The following is a 22,961-nucleotide window of genomic DNA, read 5'->3' as shown; positions in this document are numbered from 1 at the left end:
CACTACTGTGAACCGCCTTAACGAGTTAGCCTCTCTTAAGGTCCTAGTTGTTAGCCCTTCGAATTTCGACTATGGAGGACACCACGAAAAAAGGAGGAAAAGAAGAAGAAAATTGAGATTTGTGAGTTGTCTCCTCCCTTGCTTAAGTCACTTACCGAAAGTCCTTTAAAAAGTAGGGTATCCTTAGGTATTTATAGTAGGGAATTTTATATGGTTTTAGGCCCAAAAATTCCCTTTGTACCCTAGGATTCATGCCCTTCATGTGAATATAAGGCAGGTGGTCCCAAAAGTGTCATCATTGCAGTGCAGTCACGTGAGGCTTGGACAACATGACAACTTGATATTTTTACTGTTTTGCGCCCATAATTTATGTCCAAGAATGTTGAAGCAATATTTTCTCTCGATCAACTTCATTAGTCTTTCGAATCTTCTAATCTAGAACGCTACAACAGAAATTTTCTCCTTTTTTGCTTTCTTTACCTGCACAACACCACAAACACAAGACCTTTCCCTTCAACAACATCAATTTTAGCAATAAACTTACACTGCAACAAAACTTTTCCACCACATGCAACATTATGACCTAAATGTAACTAAATGCTATGATAATAGCTTTAAGACAACTAATAACCTAAATAAAAAGACACAAACTATAACCTTTTTACGAGGTTATCATGGACATTATTAATAAAATAAATAACTAATCGAAGAAAATTTGAATTTCAATGATGGACACGTGTCCATCCTCATCAAGCCATGGCTCTGCCACTACGAATATATATTAACTTACTTGAAAATAAAATGATACAATATTAACCCGACCCAATCTCTCATAAATCCAAACTAAATTTAAACCAAATTCGATCTTATCTAAATTAAACCTACATAGAATACAAACTAGATTTGAAAATGACTTGATTCAAATGACCTAATTACTTCCTCTTATCACAAATAATCATTTTATAATAAACTAATAATGTAAATAATTTAAATGTAACTTTTTTTTGGATAATGTCGAGTGATTACAATTAAGGTGGATTAAGGCGAGCAATCCTTAAAATTTTAAAATTATAATATATTTTAAATATATGTATTTATTAAAAATCTATTTTCGTCTCCTTCAAAATTTTATAAATTTAATTTCGTCTCTTGAAATTTTAAAAGTTTAAATTCACTTATATAACATAAAATATTACGTTCATCCTAAATATAATATAATATTTATTTAAAATTTTATTAATCAATTAATAAAATTAATCGAACAAACTGTTTAATCCCAAAACTTCAAGAAAATAACATCTTCTTTTGTCAATTATCCAATAAATAAACCCTCAAATTTGATCGACGAGACCCAAAACTACGCTCAATTTTGATAATTCGTTGAATCCTCAATCATCTGCTAAAACCCTCTTTAGTTTTGTTTTTATTTTCTTTCACTGTTTTACACTCTTCATTGAAGCACCCTCAAACATGAGGTTCTTTAATCTTTTTCCCTCTTTCTTTCATGATTCTCATAAATTTTCATATTTCGTTTTACTGTTTTATTTTGCTTGATTCCTCTGTTGCCAAAATAAAGAGGGAGACGTCCTTATACTAAACTTGTTTTGATTTTTAAGAACAAACCCAGTGTTTGGTTTTTAATGTTCCAAATATTTTTGGTAAAAAAGTTGTAGATTTCGCAACCATTTTAGGCTTTTCTTCTCTGGTTCTTGCTGTATAATACTGTAAAAAGTACTAACAAATAAGCGGGTTAATTTTATTTGGCTTTGCTTCTGTTTGCTTCATTTTGATGTTGATTATTCATGATTATAAGTATTTTTTAAATATATTTATTCTATCTGGCTTTCTGATTTATGGGTTTAACTGTTTGTTTTCTTTGTTTCTCAGTCGTCAACCAGAGGTTCTTTGGGCTCAGCGTTCTGATAAGGTATATCTTACAATTTCTTTGCCTGATGCGAAAGACATTTCTGTTAAATGTGAGCCTCAAGGGTTGTTTAGCTTCTCTGCCATGGGAGTGCAAGGAGAATCCTTTGATTTCAGTTTGGAGCTTTTTGGGAAAATAGTTCCTGAGGTGAGTTTTTGTATCCTATATGCTCATTTTTGCTCTTCATTAGTAATTTAGTACTATAAAGTTATAATGGATTTCTTAATTTTTGTTTCCACACTGTTATTTGGGTGTGGTATGTTCAATTTCTTTCAAGTTTTTCATGTATTTGGAGAGTTCTTGGGGGGGGGGGGTCATATTGTAGTATTCATGTCATGTCTAAATATATATAAGACAATAGCTTTAGATAAGGATACCATAAGAAAAATGTATAGTTTGAGCAACTTAGTTTCTTCATGTCTGTCTGTCTGTCTTCATGACTATTGTCCGAGAAGAGTGGAAATGGTCAATGTTATCTACATTAGATAAAGTCATTAAGAATTCTTTCATCTTGTATTTTTATAATGAGTTTAATCTTCTAAGAGTCAAAAGCTGATTGAAAGGAAAATCAAGAAAATGAGCCTAATTTCTGGATTGATTGCTGGCCTTGCCAGTTTCTTATTTGAAGTAACATACAAACATTTCAAATTAGGATCTTAAACAAATCCCATTAAGAAAGTTTGGATCTTGCTTCTTCTCGAAGTAAAAAAGATGAACATTGAAGGAAATCACGAAATTGAACATAGTTTGTGGCTTTGATCTTTGGGCCGTTTCTCATTTGAAGTGAAATATAAGCATTGCAAATTGAGACTTAGTTTTTGTTTAAGATGGCCAGAGTTGAATGGCAATGGTGAAAAACTAAATGATGGAAAACACAGAAAACTTGTAACATACGAGGGTGCAAGGTAGTTTTGTAAATTTCCCTGAAAGTATAACACGGAAGGAAATTTTCCTTTATTGCTTTTCAGTAACTCTTATTGTTATTTTCATTTCTTTCCGTTTATTCACATTTTTGTTTAAAGGAAATCCTTCAGACTTTCTTCAAAAAACTATTCCGATTATTGTGCAGGGTTGCAAAACTAATGTTGGGTTAAGGAATATAATATGCTCGATCATGAAAGAAGAAAAAGGGTGGTGGAAAAGATTGGTAAAGTCAGAAGAGAAACCTGCACCTTACATCAAGGTTGATTGGAACAAATGGTGTGATGAAGATGACGAAGATCCAAACTGTAAGTTATGTAATCATTTATTTCGGTTTCTAATCTATTAACTTCTATTTGCATGATGTGCCTTGCGAACTTTGCACTCTTGCTTATGCCTAAAAACCTAGACTATTTGTAGATTATATACTTGCTTTTTCATTTCAACATCGATGAAGCATTTACCTTTGTACAATTATTTTCATTCTATTTCATCCATGTCTTTCCAACCTATGCTTCTTGGAAACGGTTCTAGTACATTTATACCTTGAAATGATATTTTATAATTTTGGAACCCCATGAATATTTTTATTTCTGATACGTACATGCGTGAAAATCCTCCTGTTCTGCCCTCTGACCTAAGTTATTTTGAGTTTTATCTTATGTTTTCCAACACTTCATTTTTTTGGAGTACCCATGTCCGGAATATATTTGGACATGGATGCTGGGAGTATGACTGTCCAAGGGTCCTCCAAATACATGGAAAAACTTAGAAAAAAAACAAACTTACCCAGACATACTTATATTCAACTCTCACCCCTACTCGAAGTAACATGGGTTTTTTCATATGGTCTTAATGCTGTAGTATTACTTGTCTATTCATAACTTTCTTTTCTGTATCTAATGGACTATTCTATTAATGATGTATAACATTCATATTTAAGTTATGATTATATTGGATCATCTAACTGGAGCTTTTTGGTCCTTGGCAGCTGATTTGGCCTCTGATGATGATGATGATGACCAGGTAATTGGTTTTTGTTCCACTTATGGATGCATAATGCAGTTGATGTGGAAGACAATGATTTCAGATTTAATTTAGCCATTGAATCTGAAGTTTCACGCCCAGAAACAAAGGGAAAATCTCTTCTTGGCCGTCAGGCAAATTATAAAGTTCCTAGAAGTCTAGAACTTAAAAGTTCAATTCTAATAACTTTTTAAGTCATGAAGCAAGAATGACTTAAAAGTATTTTTGTACCCTTTGTTATAGTATAGAAAAAAACATAACGTCCTAATAACATCTATTAATTGTCTCAGTCATCGTTTTTTGGAATGTTATTGCGTGCTATCATTACTTCCCAAATTTAAAAAAGGGATGAAAATCCTAACTTGTGCCTACATCTAAACTGGTAGAGGCATTTGAAATGCTTCGTAATTATTGATTAACCATTTGATGTGAATTTGTTTCTTTTTGCAGTATGTTGCTCGAGAAGAAGAAAGTAGCGATGATGAAGGAATGCTGTGTGAGTTAAACAACTTGATTGCTTCCTGAAACTATTAAATTGGATTGCATTCTTAAGATATGTATTCTTCATAGAGTACAATTTAAGGTTCCAACATTTTTTTCCTCAGGTCGTAAAATGAAAAAAAGTTGCTTTAAGATCAATTAATAGGCCTATAAATTTGAACACAATTCATTAGGGACCTGGGGAAACGTATTAAGGAATGTTACCTTAATTTAGTTCGTATTAATATTTATAATGGTTGCATGTCTATTCTGATCATTGTAAATATTGTGAATGATATTATTTCTGTTCCTCTTGAATTATATTTCAAAATATATGCAGAAGTTAATTCTTCTTAAGTTAACTTGGTTTTAAGATATACTAGACTATATATATCTACTAGATAAACCTTTTAACTGTTGTGATGAGTTTTTTGCTGCATGTTACAACCTCAATATGTATTGACCTTCCCTGTATTAGTGAGGGAATCTATTTGATTAAAAGAGTTAAGGCTAGAATAACTTGCAAGTTGCAATTGGTTTAGCACTTACATAGTTACATATTTACGCGGTCTTGTTCTATGTTACTCCAACTCTTTGTTTCTCTTGGAGTCTTCATGTTTGATGCATATCCGGATATGGTATTAGGTTGTAACCTAGCAACGAACCCCCATATACATAGAAGAACTTAATATATAAATAAAAGGAATGCACCCATCTTGGACATGTATTTGACGATCACACTGGAGTTCAAATAACATAGGTCTAGATTAACTGTTTTCATTTCTGCTAAGGCAACACTAATAAATCCTGGGTGCCTTTATTCTGCATTTAAGTCAAGGAACAAGGGAGTCTAAGCACTTAAAACATGTTGAAGATGCATGAATTAGAGAAAACCTCTTATTCATGGTTATTTTCTTTCAATTTCACATTTCTCTTTTCTATTCTTACTAATTTTCTAATATGCACTGCAGATCTTCCTGATTTGGAAAAAGCAAGAGGAAACTAAGAAATAAAACCCGATTTTCCATTGACAAGTTGATGATGGAGGTACTAAGCTTTTCTTGAAGAGCTGCCCAATTTTATGCAGTGGAATTATAACTTTGTGCTTAAAATGCAGGGCTAGTGGCAAATTTAGAGCCTATAAATAATTGTGTTTGTCTTGAAAAACTGAATTCGGTTGAATATGTTGCATGAGTATCTATCATTTTGAATCTTTACCCATCTAATGGTAGTACCTATGTTAATTTGACTCGTATTATTATTGGACATGGGTGTTGGTCTTGTGGTGTGGATGCCTTTATTGGAAAGCAATATCAAAGGAGGAAGGCAATAAATATATAGAGGGAAGCAAGCAAATTAGAGTTTTTGTTTCCTCTATCATGCTAGATTTTTATTTCCTTTATAACTTCTGTCAAGCTCCTATATGTTAGGGATCTTTATTTTATGTCCGTTAGGATTATTTCCTTTGTCACTTATGGCCTATTAAAGGCTGGTAATATTGAATAAAGAAAACAAACAATTACTTTATTACAAACGTTATATGTAGAAGGGGTTCCGTCGAGGACAAATCTATGTCTTTGATTAATCATGTCACAGTAATCTTCTACGTCTAGACCCGTGATTAGATCTTACGTCAAGGCTCATAACATATTGTTATTAGAGCCTTCTGTCATGGGTAACGTAGAGGATTTGACAAACAAATTGAGTGATTTCATGGAACAAACGACTACAACGCAGCGAGCTTCAGAGGAGTAGATGATTGCATTATCTCATTCGATCTTTAACAGTGAAAGGGTATTCACACATAATTATGGAAGGACGAGATATCAGCAGAGGCAAAAAGGGGATTTCAGACCCCTGACAAGTTGGGTCTATGCTGCCATGATACTCTAAGATGGAATTTCTTATGTATGATGGTATTGAAGATCTTTTAGGGTGGTTGAAACAGTGCGAGAAATTCTTTGGCAATCAACGGACTAATAAAGATGACAAGGTAGACTTAGTGATATTTCATCTCTTAGGGGAGCCATAAGTATGGTTCGATCAAATGGAAGAAGATAAGGCATGCCTCGATTGGGGGCGCTTCAAGGAGTGTTGTCGTGTGAGGTTTGGTCCACCTATACGTAATAACCTTTTGGGGGAAATTGTTAACCTGAAACAGACCAGAACTATAGAAGAGTATCAAAGCTAATTTCAATCGTTATTGGTTAGGACTTTTGATCTTAAACCGCAACAAGTAGATCTCTTTACTATTGAATTGATAGAGGAACTTAGAATCAGTATTAAGATGTAACAGCCGAGAAACTTAGGAGTTGCAATAAACATGGCTCGAGCATTGGAACGTAAAAAAAGGTCTCTTCAAAATATCATCCTAAACTAACTTGAATTAGCCAACTTTTCAAAATATAATCCGATCATTCCAACGACTAAGGAGACAACCAATGAAACTAGTGGGGTACATCAACAAAGTAAGAACACCTATGTCGTGGGGCCCAGAGAGTTGACTTTTAAAGTCATAATTTGGGTTTGGTTACGACTTCAACAATATCAACAATTGACAATAACTAAACAGAAGCATCACAAACTGCTTCTGAAGTGTTTTGGTCCTTCAAGCTGTTAAACAAGGTAGGAACGATGGCCTATCAACTTGAGTTACCTGTGGACATGGTACATGATGAGTTCCATGTTTCTTTGTTGAGAGAATACTAGGGACCTCAACCAGCTGTTGTGGAAGACTTTACCTTGGTGTGCAATGGCAAGGCCTTACCCACCCCAATAGCTATCATTCGTAGTAGGCTTAGTCAAGGTTTACATGAATTGTTAGTGCAATGAGCAAGATGTTCTAAAAAAGATGCCACCTGAGAACTGTTTGAAGTTTTACAAGAAGTTTATCCTGAATTTGAGCTTGAGGACAAGCTCAACTCCGAGAAGGGGAGTATTGATGCAGATGCCTTTATTGGAAAGGCATGTCAGAGGAGGAAAGCATATTTATTGAGGGCAACAAATTAGAGTTTTATTTGTTTCCTCAGCTACATTAGATTTTTATTTCCTTTTTTTTATTAATCTAAGGACATTGCAAGTCGTAGTATTTGTTCTAAAGACTATAAATCATTTTACAATGAATGCTCAAATATCCTACAGTAGCTATTATTCTAACCCGAGACCTCTAGGGATAGCAACCATCCTTTTAACCACTGAGATTGTTTGGTTCATACAATTTCCTTTATAATTTTAGTCTTGTTAGTCAATATCTTATATATTAGGGATCTTTATTTTATGACCACTAGGAATATTTCCTTTGTCACTACAAGCCTATTAAAGGTTGTCAATATTAAATAAAGAAAAGAATAAATTGTATACTCGATAAATTATTAACTTCTCTAAAATAATATTTTTTCTCGGTTCCAATTTGGGTTCAAGGTCTAAATTAATAATTTCGATAAATTAGTAAGATAATAATTTTCTGGAAGATTCTTATATAAATTTATGGTCCCTTCAATCTTGTAATTAATAATTCTATAAAATTACAAATATAACTAAGATAACTTAGATGATTGCTTGAGTGTGTCCGATATTGTACCTTGACTAACTTTCAAATGAAAATTTTCATCAATCCACTGTTACAAATCTTTTTTGAGTGCATATGGAGTGATCTTTCTTATACTCACATAGTGTTTTACGTATTTGATTTGTCATGATTAATTTTTTGGAAACCTTTTAGATGTGAACTCATGGTTGGTTGGTTTTGATATAGATTAACTAATTAGAAATGTTTGATGTTGTTTATATAGTAGTTGATTTTCTTATCATACATGAACTTGCATTAAGTTTTAACTAGTACTAGAACTTTGTTTTTTAGAGGTACATATTATATTTAATTAGTCACATTGTACATGGACTTCATTCAATTGGTCAATACAATGTATATGTTTTATTCATGAAGAATAATATAAGTTCGTTGAATTGGAAAAAAAAATCTTTAATCTCTATTAAATTTTACAATAAAATGAATTAATAATTTATTTAAAATAAATACATTTTAAGTCACATTGTACACGAACATCATTTAATTAGTCAATACACTTGGACGAAACCAATATATAATATTATGATGAAATTATTTTAGCTTTCAATTTTGACAGTGACTTAAACTATATTTATTCTAAATAAATTATTAATTTATTTAATTTTAAAATCAATAGAGATTAAATAAGTATTTAAATAGAAAAGGGGGTGGGGGCAAAGTTATTATATTACTTCAAAAATTGGTCATTAAATGTACTTATTGTAGTGTATAGATTATAATAATATATTCGTTAATATTATCACTTTTGGTTATGTTATATAAATCGCTCTTATAATAAAATAATTATATAAACTTAGAGATTTTTATGATGGGCATTTGGATTGTATTATTATTATATAAAAATAAAATTAATTATTACATTTATTAACAAGTGTTGTGTGTAAAGAATGATAAGATATTAAAATAAAAATTTAATTTCAAAATTTAAAATTACATTATTGGGAAGAATAATAAGAACCTAAACATAGAAGATAAAAAATAATTTATAAATTACAGAACTTCAAAATTATCTGATGTGGAAGTTTGAGTGTATAAAACTTGAAAATTATCTGGTCTGGAAGTTGAGTTTGCTTATGCAGTAGGCAAACATGAAGGCAAAGAAGGCTGCAAAGCCGATCAAAACTCCAGCAATCGGTCCCATGAAGTTCGACTCGTATCCGTATTGATCTTTAATATACGATTTAACAGAGGGATCGGGCACGACACCGGGTGCTTTTATGGTGTCTTCAACATCTCCATATTGTGACAGAATGAGTCCGTAAACTGTCCATGCCATGGGGCATATCCAGTAATACCAGATCCACCACTTGGGAATTCTCTGAAATTAATGAATTTGTATCAGTTTTGTTGATCATCGTTAAAACTCAATGATTGCTTGTAAGACAAGTAAACTTACCGGTCTTGGAATGAAGAAGCCAGAGAAAAGATTAAAGAGAGCGTAGAAGGCGGCAGCGAATACAGCTGCTATTTGGTTGTTGGGTGTGATGGAAACTGTCATCATTCCATAGTAAGTGAAGTAAAGGAAGGAGAAGAAGTTGACAAAGAAGAACCAGAAGAACTTTGCTGCAGTCCATTCAAATCCCACCATTGCGTACACTACCAGCGTATAATACGATGTTTGGAATAATACGTATGGCACTTCACATATAACCTGCAATTAAGCAGTTTATGCAGTTAATTTCGAGATTAAAGAATGGAAATGTAATGAATGACTGCAATAAATCTGTTTCCACGCACCTGTGCCAGGGCATACGGTAGCGCAGAATACATCCCAGCTGCTTGTTCGCGATAAAACACCGTTCTTTCGGTGGCTACAATCGGCTGTACTGTTGAGCTGTTAGCAATTCCGACAAACATGACTGCAGCATACATTGCCCCAATTATCATCATAAGATCGGTTGTGGTATCCCTGAACCATTGGAACAAAGAGAAAGAAAATGTAAGCCTTTTGTCAAACATTGGATAATCGTGCAGACATGAAAAATAAGGGCAACAATATGATCTTTGTAAGTTGAAAATCGTTACTGACCTTTTAGTGCCGACCTGCCAAAATACGGTACCGACCATGAGAGCGGAAACTAAAGTGAAGAAGTATCTAACAAGGTTATAGTCTGGACTTCTCCAATAAGTCCACCACTGTTTCCAAAGGCATGATTTGAATTGACCCCATGAGGACTGTGAGTACTGAGAGGCAAAATAAAGGTCTTTAGCTCCTGCAGGCGGTGTGCTTAACTCCATTACTAAGGCCTTGTTTCTCCTGTTTGCATACATTTATATACATTAGCTCAATGCAACAAAAATAAGTGAATGGTAGACAATTGAAATTCCTTATTGTCTGGACTTACTCATATAAGGATGAAGATTTATAGTGTTCAGCAAAGTCGATTCCAAGTCGAGCTATAGAGCTCACTTCTAGCATCCATGTAGCTGGATTGTACTTGTCTTTAATTTTGGGAACTCCAGGGATTGCCTGCAATGGTGAACAAGAGGGGAATGAAATGATGATGATTTCCTTTTTTTCCTGTTTGAATTAGTGAAATAGATGCCAGATATCTTGTTATAGTTACATACCTCGAAATATCTTATGAGAATTTCGTCCTAACGGTCCAGAGTAAATCACCTGACCTCCTCTTTTCATCAGCAGTAACTCATCAAAGGCTTCAAGATATCGATACTAGGCTGATGAATAGTGCAAACAACTGTTCGTCCAGTATCCACCGTGTTTCTAACAGTCCTCATGACAATGGCTGCTGCCCTTGCATCGAGGCCAGAGGTTGGTTCATCCATGAAAATGATTGAGGGATTAGCAACAAGTTCTACTGCAATTGTTAACCTCTTTCTTTGTTCGGTGGACAACCCTGTGACTCCTGGCAGCCCTACTATAGCATCTTTAAGGTTATCGAGTTCGACCAGTTCCATCACTTGATCCACAAAAGTCTAAACAGAACATCAAATAATGTTTAGACCCTGAATTAAATAACTAATGTCATGTTTTATGTCATTGAAAATAACACAAAGCAGTGTTCTTACCATCTTTTCCTCACTGCTGACTTCTTTCGGAAGCCGTAGGAAAGCGGAGTAAATCAGGGATTCTTTGACAGTAACTTGAGGTGAGTGAATATCATTTTGTTCGCAGTATCCAGAAATTCTAGCAAAGGTCTCTTGTACCTTGGGGAAACCAGATATTCTTATATCACCCTCGATATATGCACCGGTTTTTCTTCCGGCTAAAACATCCATCAATGTTGTCTTTCCAGCTCCACTGACTCCCATCAATGCAGTCAACACTCCTGGCCTAAACGAACTCGTTACTCCTCGAAGTAGTTGTAATCTGTCTTCTGCAACTCCTTGTGCTTTCATTTCCTGTTCAAATACACTTGATTTTCAGACCATGCTCCATGGTAACAATTATAAGGTTTATGTTGAAATTCGACTTGTAAAGAGCGGAAAAAGGATCTTACCGGTGGCATATCTACATAGTAATTGACAGTGTCGAAGGACATTGCAAGAGGAGTGAAAGGAAGAACCATTCCTCTCTTGGCAGCAACGCCGATGGCTGCATCAAGTGACGAATCATTTTGTCTCATTCCATTGGGATTGGTCCGACTGCTCATTCTTTGGATTTCTATTTCTTCTAAAAGATTTCATTTAATACAGACTTCGGTTAATATCTTGATAGTTAAAAGAGAACTTTATAGAAACAAACCATTTTGTCAAGTTTCTTAATTGAATTAAGTGAATCTGCAGTAGAGAGTGATCGTGGGAATGAATCTTTGCTCGATTCAGGTCTCCTTAACCTTGGTTCTCCCTCGGTACCTTCATAGTTAGCCTCTAGTTCTTCTGCGGTTTCCTCGGAAATTACAGCTTGCGGCTTTCCAAGGGCTATTATACAGCAACCAAGAAAATGCAGAAGATAAGTTACCTAAAGGAAGATACTGATATGCTAGCGGAACGCATTAGTCCAACGAAGTGTTGAAACTTACGGTTTAGGTACGTGAGGGCAAAGGTGTTGGTAATGCTCAATCCCACATAGTGTTGGAAACACTATTGGGAATGGTATTTAAGGCTTGACATTCCACTTCCTTGTTGAGTGATAGAGAACAAAAGGTGAAGAGAACGTTAAAGAGCACTGTGAACCCGAATCCAATCCAATACCAGTTTTCATTATTTGGAACATCATAGTTCCTAAGCAATTGTACCCCCAACGGCGTGACATTGTCCGAAGCCTGCATTGTAGACAGTTTCGGCTTGTAACTAACCTTCTTTTAAATGAAATTGTACGTCTTTTCTTAATATAAGAACATCCAATATCTTACTGAAAAGAAAGCTATATAACATACCAGTTTGTTCATCCACCTCGGGTGGAATAGTTCATTCACAGTGAAGGCATTGTAACCATAACTCAATGGTGAAACCCAGTAAGCCCATTCCCACCAATTCGGAATTTCACCTGTCAAAATAAAACACCCCATATCAGTTAACCTTAACTAACAGGGAGAAGTGTGATAATCTTCCCTTTTTTTGTCAATTTATGCTTACGTTTAGGAACAATGAAGCCTCCCAACAAGAACACAAGGAGAAGCGTAAGAGCCCCTCCAGTGTTAGCTTTGACCATTGTTCTGCATAATCCGGCGATGAGTCTAAAGAGCCCAGCTGCCATTTGTTGTGTCAGAAACACCAGCAGAAGCTGCTTGAAAAACCTGGCAATAGGATTGAAGGGTGTTAACTTGTTGCTCAGGTAAAAGGACAGCTGGGATTAGTAGAGTGACATGTTAAAAAATTGATGCGATTCGATATACCTGCTGGCCTCTGGTGCAAATCCGATAGTGTAATATGTCACACCAACCCAAACAACAGATTCAAGAATCGATATTGGAACCCTGTGCAAGAAACTGGGCAAAGTGTAAGTCCAGGCTGGGTGGAACAGAAGATCCCTTTGTTTATAGAACACTGGAAGCCTATTGATCATCAAGGAGAGCTCGGACAGACCGTTAAACATGTTTATGGCCATTCCAAATATAAGTGCACCAACATAGGTTGCACCATCTTGCTCGTTTCTAGTGTTCAATTCAGTCCGCAAAAACACCGTCGACGCGATGATTGCCATGATAATAATTTGAACAGTCTTGAACACGTAAAGGAACGAATTCCTCTTGATCAATAACCATTCTTTGTCCCAACAGGCCTTAAGAAGTTCCATTTTGGAGACTGAGAATTTTTGGAAAGCCAATGCTGCTTTGTGTCCTCTCAACTTGTCGAAAGGCACAGAGAGCTCGTTATGGAGCCGCATTCCGACATGGAAGCTCTTGAACCTGCTTGCAAATTCAGTCGCTGTAATGTATCTGTATGGCTTGCTTCTATCTGCCCAGTATTGTTCTTGATCCTTCTTTGAAGTAACCTCTTGTAAGAAGTCAGCAGTGCCTTTCCTTTCAGGACATTTGAAACCACAAGCCTCAAAAAAGTCAACAATGTGCTCACGCGGACCCTGATAAACGATTTGACCTTCGGACAAGAGGATGATGTCATCGAACAAATCGAAAGTCTCGGGAGCCGGTTGCAGCAGCGACACGAAGATTGTAGCCTCGGTTAAGTGCACAATCTGCTGCAAACACTTGACTATCTGGTATGTTGTGGAACTGTCGAGACCGGTTGATATTTCATCCATGAAAAGTGTCTTGGTTGGATCAACAATCATTTCCCCTATATTTTATCAAATTGTTAGATTAATATGTGAAAATGAATGTGAAAAGAAGGGGATTAAGAAATAATGAACCTGTTGTTACTCTTTTCTTTTGTCCACCAGAAACTCCACGGTGCTGTTGGATCATAAACTTGATCCATTATGGGAGCCTAAACCCAAACCCAAACTAAATTGATGTCATTACTTACATCATTTAATTAAAGATGTCATTGCTTACATCATTTAATTAATGATGTCATTGCTTACATCAATTTAGTTAGGTGAGAGTTAGATATTTGTTGAATTTGTAATGGTTTAAATTAGTTTATTTGTGTGGTGTAGGATTGTTCTTGAGTAGTATAAATACCCCTTCCCATTTTAGTTTTAAGCATCAAGAAAAATTAAGAGCTTCTAAGTGAGTGAAGAAGCAAAGTCTTATAAGAGTGAGTTGTAGTTCTTGTTTTTGAGTGAGAGTACTCTTGTAATATTTGTTTGAGTTTCAATAAAAGTTGTTTGTGTGAGTGTTTTATTTCCAACAAAGTGGCATCAGAGAGAGTTGGAAAGATCGAAAGTCTCGACGAGAGGAATACGCCGCCGCCAGAATTTTCTCAATCTGAGTTCTGACGCACCGCCACGCACCGCCGGAAGACTGCTGCCAGAAAATCGAGTTGACTCACCGAGTTGAGCCGATTCAGCCGAGTTGGAGCCCTTGACCGAGTTGTCCAAGTCCCTCCAAAGTTTTTTTTTTTTTTTCATCGTTCCGGATTCATCCGTGCAATCGGATTTTACAAAATCTCATTATATTGAGAGATATGGCAAATGGTATGGCACCATTCCAAGTTCCGACACTCAACAACAACAACTACGACAATTGGAGTATCAAAATGAAGGCACTTCTTGGATCACAAGATGTGTGGGATATCATAGAGAAAGGCTATAATGAGCCTGCGGATGATGATGTTTTTGCTACTCTTACACCAGATCAAAAGACAACTTTGAAGGATTCAAGAAAGAGAGACAAGAAGGCTCTCTACCTCATCTATCAAGCATTAGATGATGATGGTTTTGAAAAGATTTCAAGTGCAAGCTCTAACAAGGAAGCGTGGGAGAAGCTGCAAACCTCTTACAAAGGATCCGAGCAAGTGAAGAAGGTTCGTCTCCAAACATTAAGAGGTGAATTCGAATCCTTAAACATGAAAGCATCTGAGTCTATTTCAGATTATTTCTCAAGAGTAGTAGCTGTTTCTAATCAATTAAAAAGAAATTTGTGAAAAGTTAGACGATGTGAGGATAATAGAGAAGATACTCCGTTCGTTGGATCCCAAATTTGAGCACATCGTCGTGACGATTGAAGAAACTAAAGACTTGGAAGAAATGAAGATCGAACAGCTCCAAGGATCATTGCAAGCATACGAAGAGAAGCATAAAAAGAAGCATGAGTTTACTGAGCAACTCCTCAAGCTGCAACTCAAGGATATGCATGAGAGCCAACGCAATGATAGAAACTAACGTGGCCAAGGCAGAGGTAGAGGCCATGGACGAGGTGGAAGTCGAGGTCGTGGACGAGGCTGGAATTACAACAATAACAATTCCAACAACAACTATGAGAAAGGAGAAAGCTCAACACGAGGCCGTGGAAGAATTAATCCAAACTCAAAGTATGACAAATCTCAAATTCGATGTTATAATTGTCAAAAATTTGGGCATTATGCTTCAGAATGTAGAGCTCCCAACATCAAAATTGAGGAGAAGGCCAATTACGTGGAGGAAAAGACAGATGGCAAAGAAACTCTTCTTCTAGCACGAAAGGAAACTGATGGTGGCCAAGCAAATTCCTGGTATCTTGACAGTGGTGCAAGCAATCACATGTGTGGAAGGAAAGACATGTTTGTGGAGCTAGACGAGTCAGTAAGTGGAAATGTTTCGTTTGGAGATGATTCCACAATAGCAGTGAAATTGTTCTTGAGTAGTATAAATACCCTTTCCCATTTTAGTTTTAAGCATCAAAAAAAATTAAGAGCTTCTAAGTGAGTGAAGAAGCAAAGTCTTATAAGAGTGAGTTGTAGTTCTTGTTTTTGAGTGAGAGTACTCTTGTAATATTTGTTTGAGTTTCAATAAAAATTGTTTGTGTGAGTGTTTTATTTCCAACAGGTGCATCTCATCTCCAACAATGGTATCCTTGCATATGTCAAGGCCCAAAAGCTGACCAATTCAATACAAAACAAAATCAGAAAACTTATCCATGGTTGATTTTATTGATTAAGGTTTGAAGAAAGATTTATGAATGAGTAAATGGTATCTTACTTTGAGAGTGTAGTCAGTGATGAGGCTGCTTTCAACTCCTTCCATGGCAGTTGCCTTCATGAAAAGGTCAACATCAGCTTCTGGGAAAATTCCTGCTTCTTTTTCCCTTCTAGCAAGCTCTTTCATAAGATCTTCAAATAAAAGAAAGACATTTCAAAAGTTTTAGTTAAAAATCATATTCAACCAAGCATAAAATGAATGGTTTATTTTTGGTATATTACCATATCGAGTCCCGACACCCTGACATCTTGCCGAGAAATCTAAGGTTTCTTGAACTGTCATTTCTCCGACATGAACATCGTTTTGACTGATATATGCCGATGTTTTCTTAGGAACAAATTCATTAAGTCTATATCCGTTGTATGTGACATCTCCTTTAACCCTTAAGCTTTCATCCAACTTGCCCGCCAAAGCCAGCAAAAGGGTCGTCTTTCCAGAAGAAGGTGGCCCCAGTAAGAGTGTCATCCTGTAAATCGCATATTCAATGAGTAGTCCTTGGAAACAAAGAAAGTGAAGAGTGCCATAGCTTATAATATATACCTTGATGGTTTAACAATGCCAGAGACATCTTTAAGAATGGTGAGATTAGTTGTCTTTGTAAGTTTGATTCCGAGCATGCCGAGAGCCGATTCCGCAATGTTTCTAGAAACGTTGGTAAGAGAAGGAAGAGCTCTGCTGCCAATGTAGCAATCGGCTTCAATCGTCAAGTGCTCGAACCTCACTTCCACTGTTGGTAGTTTGACACCAACCCTGTAATCAACCAAAAACAAAATTAATGGAGAGAATTGGTGATTAATTATGTTACTTGGGCAAGTGTATGAGTATCAGATATAATTTCGTGTGTCCTACGCTTACCTATCAATCCTGTTTCTGAACTTGTTCAGGTACTTTTCATTGTCTTCCTCAGCAACCTTAAAGAGCATGTCCATGAATTTCTGTCTGTCATTCATATCAACCTTTGTAACATCAACTTGTCGATGTTCCACCTTCTTCCCGATGATTTCATGATCCACAAACGACTGAATAACGCTGGTTCTAAGGCGATCATAAGTGGGTAACCTCTCGATGGCAGCCATTTTAAAGCTTCTTCGTCTTCGTCGACTCTACGACTTCGGCTTGAGTGCATGGAAGCTGAAAATACATCTTCAATGATCCTGCTGCTTCTGCTTATACTCCTTCCTATGCTGCCAATCCCTATTTTTTTGCTGGGATTTCCAGCCCTTTCTAAACCATCCATACTTTTTCCCGGATTTTCGATTCTTTTTAAAAAGAAATGGAACAGGGTTTTCCTTCTGTTTAGGTTTTTCTGTGCAAGCTATGGAGAAATTAGAAAAACAAATGAAGAAAAGCACACCCTGTGGAAATCAAATTTCGGTTTTGTGTTGGGTCAATCTCTTGTAATTTGCTCTCCTATTTTTCCCGCTGGTTTTGGAAGTGTGGAAATGGATGAGAGTATATATATACATGCAAACTATTAGTGTTCAAATCTGGTTAGAAGGTCAGTTGTGTGTTATTATTAGGTGTTCTCATTGATCAGCTAACAACTCTGTTATGATTTTTTTAATAATCTGATAAGAATTTATCAACGTGTTAGCCCTTAGGGTTCCAATTTTTTAATAAAATTAATTTTATATCTTTTGTCATTTCTATATTAGGTGAAAAAGTATAATGAATTATTACAATAATAAAACAGGAATTAATTCATAAAATAAAATACCAAACAATTATATGTTGAAAGACGCCAGCAAACCGAGTTTATTTGATTATTCAATTGAAAATGGAATCAAATAATGCATCCCACATGGGAAAGAAAATGATAAACAAAAGATTAATAAAAACATTAGAGACAAAATGAAATAAATTAATAATTGCAACGGCGTAGAACCTTCCTTTCTCCAATAAATTAATGAAATAGAACACAATCGAAGACCATTGGAAATAAATGTCCAGAAAATGGGCAAAATGTTTCTACTCCTCATTCAAACGCAATTGATATTGTTGGTATCTTTGAACAAATAATTAAACAAGAAGCCATCATTTTATAATCACGTTTTCAATGTGGTTTATGCGTACGTGTAACCATCCTCCTAACTTTGCAGACTTTTCCCATCATTTATCATTTATTTGAGCTTATGTCACTTGGGGGAAATGGGGTTAAAGTTGAGCACCCTTTTCATCTTCCCCTTATCTATTTTCTTTTTTCTCCATATTTCTCCCTCGTTAAGCGTATAGCTTAAAGGTACTGAGATTTGGGATTAAGATAAAATTAGATTTAGTTCGAGAATTCAAAGAGCTTACATTTTATCTCAATGTCTTCCATGTAGATATTATATAGCATGATTGGGGGCTTAAGAAGAATTTTGAACCTAGAGCTTAACCAGCTCATTCAAGCTTCATTTTAGTGTTATAAGAGCATTTCCATACTCCTTTTAGGCCCTAGCTCATGTTTCTAATTCATTCATTACTTGTTTAATTAGTGCAAGGGAAGAGTCATCTAGTGCAAGGGGAGGAGAAGCTTAGAGTAAAAACTGAGCAAGGACGTTCATTTCAAATTTCTAGTATCAAGGTAGCACATTTTCAACTTTGAAATGCTATTTGTTCTTTCTAAATTTGATGCCTTGTTTGTTGTGTATGCATGTTGAGTGTTTGAGTGTTAAAGCATGCTTTTAATTCAAGATTTGATATTTTGTTGTTAAACATGTGTAATATTGGTGTTAAATGATCCCATATTGACACATGAGCCTTAGAAATCGATTAAAACTTTGTCTAAGGTGTTTAGGATGGTTTTGGAATGATTTTGAGATTTAAAATGATATTTGTTGAGCTTAGATATCGATATCATATGAATATATATATATATATATATATATATAGAGGTAAAATTAAATAGTAGTATGAATACTTGGGTGGTAAACCTACCTTGAATGGTTTTGCGTGGCAAATATGATGTGTGGCCTATGAGTCTTATTGTGTGCTGTATTGCTTATGCATGCTTGGCCTGATGCTATTAAAAACCAAACAACCTCTTTTTGAGATTTATTGCGAGAATTATTTGTCGAAGGTATGTGAGATCGAATTCTCTTCTATAATTCATGTATGGTTGTTGTGTGAGATTGGGCAGCCACATATTACTTGTGTGGCGATAATCATATATAACGCTATGTAACACTAGGATTCCTTATCTTGGTTACTTGATTGCTATGGGATCTAGGTACCAAAATTGTGTATGAATTTGTAATCATTGTGTATATTGTGTGATAAGCGAGGCTAGATGAAACCAGTTTATGAATGAGAACTCTATCATGTTGGTAATAGTTGTCGATAACTAGCATGATAGATTGTTGAGTCAATCGAATGAATAAAATAACCAAGAGGAGGTGAATCGACAATTAAAATTATAGTGGAAGCTTAAAGAAAAATTGAAAAGATTGAACACAAGAATTATAGTGATTCGACTTTCTAAACAAAAATCTACATTTACTACCTTAACTATCCATATTAATGATTTTTACAAATTCACTGAATTTTAACAACCTTTGAGGATAAGGTTTGAGATTATTGACTTGAATTTTGACTTTATTTGATTACTTTGACTTTCTTTGTGATCTCTTGTTTTCACATATCACTTGGAATCTTACTTTTATAATCCCTCTTTAAATTCTAGCCATTTGGGTAACTGTGGGTGTTAATAGAACCGTTGGGAGATGTTTTCCCCTAATAAATGCTGTCTAGACACTTAGAGTATCGATACTCAGGCTTGGAGTATCATTACTACCTGCATTAATTCCAAAAATATAAACTTTGAGAAAAAGGGTATTTGTATTGATCAAATGAGTATTGTTATTATTGTTATGATTAGTATCGACACCAAAATGGTATACATGAATTTACAAGTTTTAAAATCATAAGAGTAGTATCAATACTACTGTTAAAAGTAGTATCGATACTGAAATAGTATTGATACCAAAATAGCTTACTAGAGTTTGCAAAACATAAGGAGTACTGGCACTGCCTTGAGCAATATCAGTACTATTATTGATTTTTAAGCTTTCAACATCGATACTCGTTGATGTCACATGAACAAAATCGGTATTATTCTTATTGTATTTGTACTACTATGCTTAAAAATGATTTTTGATTCGATAAAAATTCGAAACACTTAGAAAAATGTTTCAAAATTATTTCTAGTGTATGACTCAATTTTTCGATAAAGTAAAGAGTAAAATAGAGTTTTTAACTATTGAAAGAGTTTTCATATTTGAATAATCGAATCAAATATAATCTTAAAATTTGTTAAAAATATTAATTACTTATGGTATACCAAAATATCAAAGTATGTTTAAGAATCTCCCACTTTCTATATTACAAAAAATTTGAAAATTTTAAGATTTTCTTGAAAAATACTCTCCCTTATTTTGACATTTCTCACTTTTTTTTTTGTTAAATCAAAAAATGAAAAAGTTAGCTATATATTTATATATTCAAATAAAGTTATTCAATTATCAAAAAAATATTCTCAAATGCTTAAAAATGATCATAATTAAATAAGTATGTCTCAAAATATAAAATGCATAATATCTATAAAATTATCGAAATAACATAAATATCCAAGTAGCAAGCATCTAAAATCCATAATCATAAAAAAACATAAATAATCAAATTTAAATTAAACAGTAAAGTATGAGAAACAAACATCCGAAAAAAATAAATATCCAAAAGCAAATCAAAACATGAGCAATCAATAGAGTGTAAAGAAGATCAGGCATCCGACGGAGGAGGAGGGTCAACAGCCGAAGACAAGGTACGGAAAGCCGAAAGGTCACGAGTAAGAGTCATAGTGTTGAACCGAGCGTGAAAGTCATGTCGCAAATTCATGTGCATCGACTGAAGAGTGAACTGTTGAAAAGAAATCTTTGTGACACGATACTTAATCGGCAACTGCCAAGAGAAAATATTAGTGAGATGAGACTGCATAGTCACAAAATGCATATTGAGCGTCTCCATCATCATCCGAATACGAGAACGGAGATGCATCTCATCGACATCCTCAGCACCGACTAGAGGGTGTCATTAGGAACATGATTCACTAGATCATTTCTATCATGCATCACGTCATCTTCTTGAGTCTGAGTCTTAGGCTAAGCTGAAGCCACTCCAGATGAACTACCTATATGCTTCCCTTTCTCCTTTTTCTTTCATGTTTTTCCAACTTGTTCTCACCTTGATTTTTGAAAATATTTTAGGTCAACAGAAGAGGTCAAGGGAATAGCAGGATCGTGAGACACATCGATTTTAGCTTTGACGAACAAATGAGGAAACCATAGACTAAAGAATTTACTCGCTTGGGGGAATGTTGTTAACGATGTCAACAAGCTCGTCGAAAATGATTTAAGCAAAGTTGATCCTTTTGTTGTGCCGGAAGTAGTGGAGCCACTAGATGTCGGCAGTACGAAGGGAAGAGTATTTACCTCTGAATGGTTGAAACCACCAAGAGATAACCAGATATAGGAAGCACCCATGATAATCAAGGACGCTAACACTCTTGCCAATTTTTGATGAGGTGTCTACATTCTCTCTCTCATTATCAAGTCCTATAAGATCGAGAGCAAGGTCCTTAGCAATAGAAGAAGCATATATAGTGATGTATCTTCACATGAGATTGGAGCGAATACTTCATTATAGGTTTAGAATTCATTTTGGACACACATCGTATTAGAATAGAAAATGCATATCAATTAATGGTAGAAAACGAGTTTGATTTTGAATTTATTTTCTAATTTTCAAGCTCAAAGGAGAGGATAGTATTTGAATTTAAGAGTAGTCATGACTGGTATAGTGGGCATACACAGTCCTAAGGGGATAGACTTAAAAATGCTTAATGTAATGCTCATAAAGGTGTTGATAACCCGATTCATTAAAACATGAATTCCTAATGGTAAGATCATTTGGGTCTAGATTTGGGTTAGGATTGGAGGGAGGATTAGGAGGTGGATTGGCTTGGGATGATGAAAAACGGGGAAGTTTGTTACGACTCATTTTGAAATCAGGAAAGAGGAACCTGCAAAAGAATGATTACATATATGTATGCTATCAATTAAATATATATAAATTAAAAAAACATAAATTAATTGGCTGAATTATATATATATATATGAATATAAAGTATGTGACAGTATATGTGAGTACAATAAAAAAATCAGAACTAATATAGGGTTGAAAAATAAATAAAATTAGAGTAAATAATATTATATTAGAGTACGAAAATGACTAAAAACTAAAGCCTGGTAGTTTTTTTTTTGCATCAATTAAACAAGAAATATTCAAAAATTGAAGAAAATAAAATTAGGGTTTCAATTGTTTTACATTGAATCATTGATTTGAAATGGAAACAGAAGATGGAAGCATGAATTGATGATTAATGTAGGATTAGGAGTTGAAATCCGCTGAGAAACCGTCTCGAAAATGAAGAAAAATGAGGATTTGATTAATGGGTTTGAGAGGGTTTTGAGGCTCACGGGTTAAAGGGTTTGTGTGATTTTAAGAAAATGAAGAAATTTTGCCTTAATATATATTATCAAAATACGACCATGAGTATCAATACTCATTGGTGGAGTATCGATACTTCAAAGCTTAAAAATAATGGTATCGATACATTATCGATGCTAAGAGAATAGAATATGTACTGTAAGAATAATTTCGATGATTTAGGATGAACAATACCAATACCATATGAATATTATCGATATTATATGCACGAAATGATAAAAAAAATACATCATAAAAGTCCAAAAATGCAATTCTAGCACCAATTTAACACATACAAAGCATATAAAAATATAAACCGTAAAATTATGACCAAGATAATAGCTTTCATTTATTCATACAAGTATGATTGCTAGAGTTGCATAAAATTCTAGTTAGAAAACACCAAAAATGTAAAAGGTCATAATGCATATTTTAGAGCATCAAAACGACATAGGTAACTCTAAATGAACAAGACAAACATGTTCAAACAAATAAATACACATTTAAGCATACTT

General features: G+C 34.7%; 1 protein-coding gene and 1 pseudogene across 2 annotated transcripts; one reads left to right on the top strand and one right to left on the bottom strand.

Moving 5' to 3' along the window:
* The first annotated feature begins 1,368 nt into the window (after positions 1 to 1,368).
* LOC120182748 (co-chaperone protein p23-2-like) lies at positions 1,369 to 5,577 on the top strand. Of its 2 annotated transcripts, none has more exons than XM_039187620.1 (6): positions 1,369 to 1,475; positions 1,888 to 2,071; positions 2,994 to 3,153; positions 3,837 to 3,864; positions 4,319 to 4,367; positions 5,323 to 5,577. In XM_039187620.1, the coding sequence occupies exons 1-6, from the start codon at positions 1,471 to 1,473 to the stop codon at positions 5,362 to 5,364; spliced, it is 468 nt and encodes a 155-aa protein (XP_039043551.1). In that variant the 5' UTR covers positions 1,369 to 1,470; the 3' UTR covers positions 5,365 to 5,577. The 2 variants fall into 2 exon arrangements, with proteins under 2 accessions (XP_039043551.1, XP_039043552.1); XM_039187621.1 differs by having other exon boundaries at positions 3,837 to 3,871; positions 4,322 to 4,367.
* Positions 5,578 to 8,982: 3,405 nt separating this feature from the next.
* LOC120182879 lies at positions 8,983 to 16,997 on the bottom strand (annotated as a pseudogene).
* Between the last annotated feature and the right edge of the window lie 5,964 nt (positions 16,998 to 22,961).

Source organism: Hibiscus syriacus, unplaced genomic scaffold (assembly GCF_006381635.1).
Source record: "Hibiscus syriacus cultivar Baekdansim isolate YM2019G1 unplaced genomic scaffold, ASM638163v2 tig00112738_pilon, whole genome shotgun sequence".
Taxonomy (NCBI): Eukaryota; Viridiplantae; Streptophyta; class Magnoliopsida; order Malvales; family Malvaceae; genus Hibiscus; species Hibiscus syriacus.
Note: the sequence above shows the minus strand (reverse complement) of the source record. Positions and strands in the feature narration are given on the sequence as shown.